General features: G+C 64.8%; 1 protein-coding gene across 1 annotated transcript; it reads right to left on the minus strand.

The window, feature by feature from the left end:
- Positions 1–4029: 4029 nt before the first annotated feature.
- Positions 4030–7807, minus strand: ELF3 (E74 like ETS transcription factor 3). The gene is made up of 9 exons (XM_024576057.3): positions 7689–7807; positions 7150–7320; positions 6734–6955; positions 6443–6538; positions 6192–6311; positions 5961–6050; positions 5714–5830; positions 5148–5343; positions 4030–4724 (listed from the first exon to the last, which is right to left on the minus strand). The coding sequence occupies exons 2-9, from the start codon at positions 7310–7312 to the stop codon at positions 4610–4612; spliced, it is 1119 nt and encodes a 372-aa protein (XP_024431825.2). The 5' UTR covers positions 7313–7320; positions 7689–7807; the 3' UTR covers positions 4030–4609.

Below are 7807 nucleotides of genomic sequence, written 5' to 3' on the forward strand. Positions count from 1 at the left end.
CATTGCAAACAATTCTCCTCGACGTTCCTGCTGTCCGAGCCCAGCCTGTGCCAGCCGGCGGCTCTCCCTCCGGGCTAGAAACCAGCGGAGCCCAGGCCGGTGATGTCAGCGCGCTACATCCCAGCATGCCTTGCAAACACATGGGGTAGACGAGGAGGGTGGACAAAGGATCCTGGGACTTTCCCCTGGGTGCTGCGCCTGGGTCACGGCGGGTGGCAGGTGTGGAGCTGGGCAGGTGAGGCTGAGTCATGTGGGGCTGCTGGGCGTGGCTTCTTGGATGGGCTCCAGAGTTGACAGGAAGGTTCCAGTAACCAGTGGCTGAGCCTGAGCTGGGCTCATTGCTGCTGCTGCCCTGGCCCAGCCCTGCACGTAGCAGGAGGGGGGCAGGGGGCAGGAGAGGGGAGGGGAGGGGGGAGGGGTGGGGGGACAGGGTGAGGAGGCCAGGCTCCCAAGAGAAGGCCATGTGCCGATCTCCGAAATGAAAGTCTTCTCCCCGCCCCCAAAGGCTCAAGGAGAACCCAGGAATCCAATCAAATGGGACCATTGCCCCAGGCACACCTGACTGTCTGTCTGTCTGTCTGTCTCTCTGTGGGCACTTCTCAAAGGCACGGCTAGTGATGGGTTCCAGACATTTGGGCAGCAGGGAGACATATGCGTTGCTCGCTGCCCGGAGCCTCATGCAGCCGGGTCGGCGGTGGGGTTGAAAGGGGGCCAGGCCACCAGGGTTCAAGTCCAGGTTTCCTGGACGGACCAGCTCTGAAAGGCTGGGCTGCTTCCTGAGCTCTGTGAAGTCTCAGTCTCCTTATCTGGGAGGTGAGGGGCCGTCCTCCCTCTCAGCCTGGTGGGGAGGTTTACGAAGACCTCTTTGGGACGTCCCAGGCTTCCGCCAAGTCTCCCTGTCCCGCTCCATGGCCCCTGCAGACACGCAGCGAACACTCACAGAGGGAAAGGGCGAATGATGAGTGATCACTCGCCTGGCACATTGCTTGGCACCGATTAGGAGCTTCATATGGGGCCTGCTGTGTGACTTTGAGCAAGTCACCTGCCTCCTCTGAGCCTCAGTTTGCTCACCTATAAATGGGCTCGCTTGCCCGCCCACTGCTGGTCTTATCCACAGCTCATGGGTGGATGGTTAAGGGACCAACTCAGGGTCTGCTCTTCCCACAGACAGACGGGGGAAGGGAAGACGCACGGGAAGAGCCGTCACCCAGGTGCACACCTCCTGCCGAGGATGGTGGTGGCTGGATGGGACCGGGCTGCGGGCCGGCGCTGGCCTCTGAGTGCTCTGCATTAAGCCGCCATAGCCCGCAAGGAGGTCGTCACACGGTGGCAGCGCATGAGTGCCTGTGGTGGCCCCGTACTGCACAGGGCTACTGGGGCATCCGGTGGGGCCTGAGTCACAGGGGCTTTGGCCCCATCCCAGCCTGCCCCATGGAAGGGACTGGCTGGGTTCCAGATCTTCGGATTTCTGAAAAGAAGCCACAAATCCAAGTTATTCTCTGAGAAGTTTCCTGATTTTTAAAACGTTGGCACTGACCACTCCTGTTTTTGTGACTGCCCAGGTTCCTGCAGAAGAAGGTGTTGAGGGGGTGGTGGACTCTGTGAGCTCTGAAAGGCCAGCAGCCAGAGATAGCAGGGCTGGCCTACAGGGGTCAGGGCTTGGCCTGGGCCCTCAGTCAGGACACGCTCAGAGGGCCCCGGGCTTGGTATAAGCCCCGGAGCTTTTCATCTCTCACGAGGGCCCACGCTGTCATTTTGCACCAGGTCCTGGTGGAAGGGGCAGCCAGGACATGGGCCCCTGGGGAGGGGATGGGCAGGACAGTAACAGGCAGGGAGCCTGGGGGGGAGGCTGTGTGTGTGGGTGTGCACAACTATGGTGCGTGACTGTGCGGTGTGAGGTGTGTGTGAGTGTGTGCACAGGGAGAGGTGATAGCCTGCTGTCTAACAAATATTTGTCGAGCGCTCGCTCTGGGCTGGCCCTGGGCGAGGGGCGGCGGTGAGTGAGCCCTGTGCGGGCCCAGCGGCACGGACGGCTGGTTGGGGAGAGAGCCGTGTCAACAGGTCACTGGAACAAAAGGGCAGGTTGGAATAAACCCCCACAAAACACAACCCCCCTGCCCACCTCGCCCAGGAGAGAGAGCAGGTGAAGCCAGTTTCCTGGAACTGGGTGGAGGGCTGGGGTGGGGGACGGATCTCCGGGAACTGTCCCAGGAGGCCTGGGCAGGCACACCCGAACCCGGGCGGGGTGACCTCCCTGAGGCCTGCCCAGCAGCACCCGATTCCACAGGAGCAGATAAGAGGTAACCAGCTGCTCCAGGCAGGACCGAAACACCTCAGCCACACCCAGGGAGCGGCTGCGCCAGCAGAGGGGGGCCGACCCTGCAGGAGCTCCTGAGCTGGTGGCAGTTGGGACTGGGGTGGCTGACACCCAGCAGAGCGGGCACCCAGGACAGTGTGAGAAAAGCCAGCCCAGAGGCGTGTGCCAGCTCGGCAGGGTCATGCAGAGCAATGCTGGGCAAAGACACCTAAAGAAGGGACACGTGCCCCTGGGGGAGCTGAGGACTGCCCCCCCCCCACTCCCCAGCGATGCCCGGGGGCCTCAGGTTCCCTCCAAGAGCCGCAGCAAGGTGCTGCCCCTGGCTGCCCACCTGGAGGCAGGAGTCCTGGGCTCCAGTCCCCTCTCCACCCACCTGGCGACCTTGGACCAGCCTCACCAGGGCTGTGGGTCCCCCATCTCCTCCAGGGCTGTTGTGTGGGCCCAGAGCGATAACGGGGTGAGGAAAGCCGCTCATAAACTGCACCAGGACAAAGGTCGGAGGGGGAGCAGGGCGGCACCTCCCTCTGGCCAAGGGCCTGGGCCCTCCTCCCTGCGCACAGGTCCAGGGGCCTTGCGGCGGGTGCCCCTTAGAGGGGACAGGGCCCGGCCGGCATGGGAGCTGGGGCATCTGGGGCGAAGCCCGCACCCTCGCCCATCACCTCCGAGGACAACCACACACTTCAGAGGGACACACCTTCCCGACGGCGGCAGGGCACTCATTCCAGGCCCATCCACGACCCCGCTGCTCTGCCCGGCCAGCTCCCCTCCGTCTAGCCTGTTCTGGTTCCTGCAGAGCAAGCCCCTCCCACACATCACGCAGGGTGTCCTGAGAGCCTCCCTTTCCCACACCCCTTCAGCGAGGAGTCTGGCATTTCTGAGACAACGAAGTGGCATTTCGGACTTCCGAAATCGACGCCTCAGACCTCTGGAACTTCCCACAGGCAGCCATTCCTTGGAAGGGCCCTACGTGCAGCCTGGGGGCACTGTCCCGCTGCTCCGGGACCTGCTGAGCATGAGGTCACAGGGGCTGAGCCCTGGAGCTGCCCCCGGGGAGCTGCGGGAGCACCCGGCTCAGCCTGCGTGGCCTTGGCAGGCCCCTGGTCCCGAGCCTCACCTCCTGCACCTGGGAAGTGGGCGCAGTACAGCTCCTTGGTTGCATCTGGGGAGGAGCGTTGAGGGGCCCAGTGCCTGGACCACACGAGGCTTCCACATGGCCAGCCGCTCCTGTCCCTCCTCCTCCTCAAGGCTCCTCTGCCTGTGCTTGCTTTTCCCGGCACGGGATCCTCACTCCGATTCCACGTCAGAGGACAAGAACGGATCACCTCTCAGGCACTCAGCTCCTGGCCAGCGTGGCCAAAGTGCAGAGGAGCCTCTTCCACAGGCGGGACACGCACGCTGGGCTCTCACAGACATCGGCCCCAACGCTGCCTCACAGCGAGCTCTGCGTTGTGACAGCCCCATGTGGCCTGCGGGGCTCGCGTCCCTGCTGGCTCGAAGCTGCGTAGCCCCTTTGGTCATGAGTAGGGTCCCCTCTCCTCTCCTCCCAGCCCCGCCCCCCCACCAGTGGGTTCCTAACCCCACCCTGCGGCTCCAGGATCCCCACCCTCCTCACCTGACTCCGCCCCAGCTCTGAGCTATGGGTGGGCCACACAGACTGGGTCTCCCCCCACCCCGCCCACACCCTGGCCTTATCGATCCAGGGAGCTAAGACAAAGGTTACAAACAGCCCAGCAGGCACTTTATTGGAGGTAGATCTCTGCCTCCACTGGGGAGGAAGGAGCCAGAGCCCCACCCTGAGCATCCGGCACCCTTGCCCCCCCCCCCCCCCACTGGCTCAGTCCAGGGCTGGGGACAGTCAGGGGAATGTCCTAGAAAAAATAGATCTCTATGTACATCTGCCATATTTATAGCACATAAATTAGGGGGCGCTCTGACCCCCGCCCGCGGAGCCCAAGCTTTGGAGGGAGTGGAAGCCAGTCCAGCAACAAGGCGCAGGGCCCTGTCCCCTCGCTCACAGCACCCTGGGCCTCCCAGGCCTCCTGGCCTCCGTCCAGGCACCTGTGGGACGATGGTGGCATCTGCAGCCGGGGTCTGGATTGGGCATCAGGAGGCACCGAAGAGCCACACTTGTACTGTCACTGGTGGACAAGTCACTTCAAGCCCTGGGCTTGTCATTCCGTGGGGAGGCGGCTGTGGAGACTGCAAAGCCTCTGCTTCCTCCGAAGCCCAGCGGTCCTCTCGAGAGGGGCCGACAGCCTCAAGTCCGCGTGTCTGTCTCGGTCCCCTCAGGCCTCAGTTCCGACTCCCTGCCGCCTCCTCCTCCTTCCAGCCACTGGAGTTTCTGCCGAACTTGTAAACGAGCCGCCGGCCGTCCACCCGCTCCAGGATCTCCCGCTTGTAGTAGTACCTGAAGGGACACGGGGTCAGAGGGGCCTGTAGGTGCCCTGCTGTCCCCACCAGCCTGAGCCTGGCACGCTTTCCGGCCTAGAACTAACTGCACCCTGGACCATTGGCCCTTCTTCTCTGTATCCAGCTGTGGCCTGGGGCTTGTCATGAAGCCCCAACACTTCAGGGTGGGAAGGGACCTTAGCGATGAGGAAGGGGGAAACTGGAGGCCTGGAGGCAAGCAGCCTGATTGTTTCAGCAGGGGCAGCTGTGGACATGCTAAGATGTGGTCCCTGGCCATGGAGTGCCTTTGCTGGGACAAGCCTTGCGGCCACATGGAGACATCACTGGACATTCCTTGGGCCTGTGTGTGTGGTTGCCCGTGTCCTCCAGGCCACCATCCACACCGCAAAGTAGCAGGAGGCTGGGGCCCCAGGCCGCTCACCGCATGGCCCGGCTCAGCTTCTCGTAGGTCATGCTGCTGTTCTTCTTCTTCTGGCCCCACAGCTGGGCCACGGCCTCGGAACGCAGGAACTTGAACACGCCCTCCTGCCGGTTCTCCCACTTCATCAGGCCCTCGTTCAGCTCAGGGTGGATGAGGATGTCTCGGATGAACTCCCACAGGTGGGTGCCTCTGGGGGCTGCCAAGCCGAGCCGTCAGCAGCTGCCAGGGCACCGTCCCCCGGTGCCCTGCCCCTACCCGGCCAACAGGCCCTGCGCCTCAGCACATGCCTGTGAATGCCGTGTGGAGGGCTGGCTCACAGCACAGACATGGGTAGAGGCATGACTGCCAGGCTACCGGGTGGGGCCACAGTTAGAAAGCAAACACACCCACAGCTGGTGACAGTCAGCCGTACGGACCCCAGAGCAGGTGGGATGGGGAACTGCGCAGAAAGCACAGGCGAGGCTGGGCCTTTCCCCAGCAGCCCCAGTCTCCCGGGGGCAACCTGTGCCATATAGCCCCGCCCCCACCTGCCCTGCACGGGCCTCAGCCCTGCGCCCAGTACCCACCGTGCTTGCTCTTCTTGCTGTCCAGCCTCTCCCGAGACTCTCGGCTTAGCTTCCGGGGCCGGCCCCGTTTCCGCTTCCCATGCTTGGGGTCCCCCTTCCTGTAGTCAGGGAAGCCGTCTGCAGGACGTGGGGAAGGTCAGGAGAGGGAGGGCTGGGGTGCAGGGGAGGGCAGTGGAGGGCTGGGGAGGGCAGTGGAGGGCTGGGGAGGGCAGTGGAGGGCTGGGGAGGACACCCACCCCCCACTCACCCCTGGAGAAGAGCTTGCTGTCGGAGGGGTCGAGGTCCACGTCACTTCCCCCAGAGTCGGAGCATGGGGAACTCTGAGAAGCGCCAGTCCCTAGGGAGGCAGGTCCCAGTGAGTCCCTCACAGCCCCCACCCTCTGACCAGCAGAGGCTGCTGGCCAGCTCTGCTCCCCCCAAGAGCTGGGGGCCAGGGCTCGGGGCCTTGGGGGTGGGTGGTGGGGAGGCACGCCCTCACCTGCAGTGGAGACTTCGGAGCAGCCCGGGGAAGGGGCCCCTGCACCGTAGCTGCTCGGGTTGTAAGGGCTGGGCTGCTGCAGGCCCTCGGGCGTCTCCTGGCTGAAGGGGCTTCCCTGGTCTGGAAGCGGAGGCAAGCGTTCAGACTGGGCAGGGACGGGGACGACCGCCCATACTTGTGATGGATGACCTGCTGACCTCTCCAGCTGGGCCGACAGGTTGCGGGGGGGCAGTGAGGACGTGGGTGCTCACCAAAGGGGCCCGGGTCCCCCAGGGTCTCCTGGAAGGACGTGCTGTCCTGCTCCAGCATGTCGATGATCCAGCTGAGCTCGTCGGGAAAGCTGGAAGCTGAGGAGGGAGCAGAGGGGTCAGCACCGAGCTGCCCGGCTCTCCTCACCCTCAGGGGCTCCAGGTGGTGGGGCTCACGCCCTGCCCCGGGGCTCCAGTCCTTCCTGCTACCTCGCTGATCCCAGACAATGGGGCCAAGCCCTGGACCAGGCCCCCTCATGGAGCGGGGACCCTGGGCACAGGGGCCGCACTCACTGAGGTCCCACAGCTGGGCGTAGAGCTGGTCCCCCAGAGGCCCGAAGACCAGCCGCAGCTCCTCGGGGGCACAGCTGCAGAGCGCCGCGCCGTCCATGTCACAGCGCGAGAAGTCGATGGTGCTGGCGTCGAACTTGTTCTTCTCCACCTGGTAGCTGATCCAGTCCAGAACCTGGGCCTTGGACCAGAACTGGGGCTGCTCCCGGGACCAGCTGGCCTTCTCTGGAAGGGATCAGGCACAGCGGAGGGTCAGCCGGCCACAGCCGGCGCTCCGGGATGAGGCTCACCGCCCCCCCATGCCCAGCCCCTCGACCTCCAGCAAGTCCCCTCGGGGCCCAGACCCTCCTCCTGCCTGACCCCTGGCTCCCTGGCCTCCTAGATGCCCCTCTCCAGTCGCCCCTCCCCGCAAGACCCACCAGGGCCCTCCAGCGGCATCTGGGTGTTGCTCAGGGACAGCAGGAGGTCATCGGCACCAAAGGAGGCGGCGGGGGGGACAGGGGCTAGCGGGGGGTCCTCAGGGCTGTACATGGTGCTGAAGTAGTTGCTGAACACGTTGCTGATCTCGCAGGTCGCAGCCATGAGGCTACCTGGAGGGACAGGGGCCGCTGAAGGGCCTTGCCAGCACATGCCCCCAGCAGCTCGGCTCCTGAAGCGGGGCAGGCGTGCCCGGGGCACAGAGCTCCCCACATTTCCGGACACCCCGCCTTTCAAACGGACCCCGTGTTCTCAGAACCCCGGGGGGACTCCTGGCCTCCTGCTTGGCTTCCTCCTCCGTCACCTGGGCCCTCGAGTGGGGCTGGTTGAGGCACGGCCACCCTGTCCCTCCCAGGGACGGTTCCTCGGCTCTCGGACCCTCAGAACACCCCCGTCGCCACACACCCCAGCGGGGCACTTCAGAACGGCAACCCCCCGTTTCTGCAGCCCAGGCTGGGGAGCATGACAGGTGGGGGCCTACCGAAGTGGCGGTGCGGGTGCAGCAGTCGGACACGCAGGACTAAGGGGCAGCAGGCGCCAGAAATCCAGGAGGCAAAGCTCTGTGCCCGGCAGCGCTCCCGCCCGCCCTAAATAGGCCCC

The sequence above is a fragment of the Desmodus rotundus genome, chromosome 10 (genome assembly GCF_022682495.2).
Source record: "Desmodus rotundus isolate HL8 chromosome 10, HLdesRot8A.1, whole genome shotgun sequence".
Taxonomy (NCBI): domain Eukaryota; kingdom Metazoa; phylum Chordata; class Mammalia; order Chiroptera; family Phyllostomidae; genus Desmodus; species Desmodus rotundus.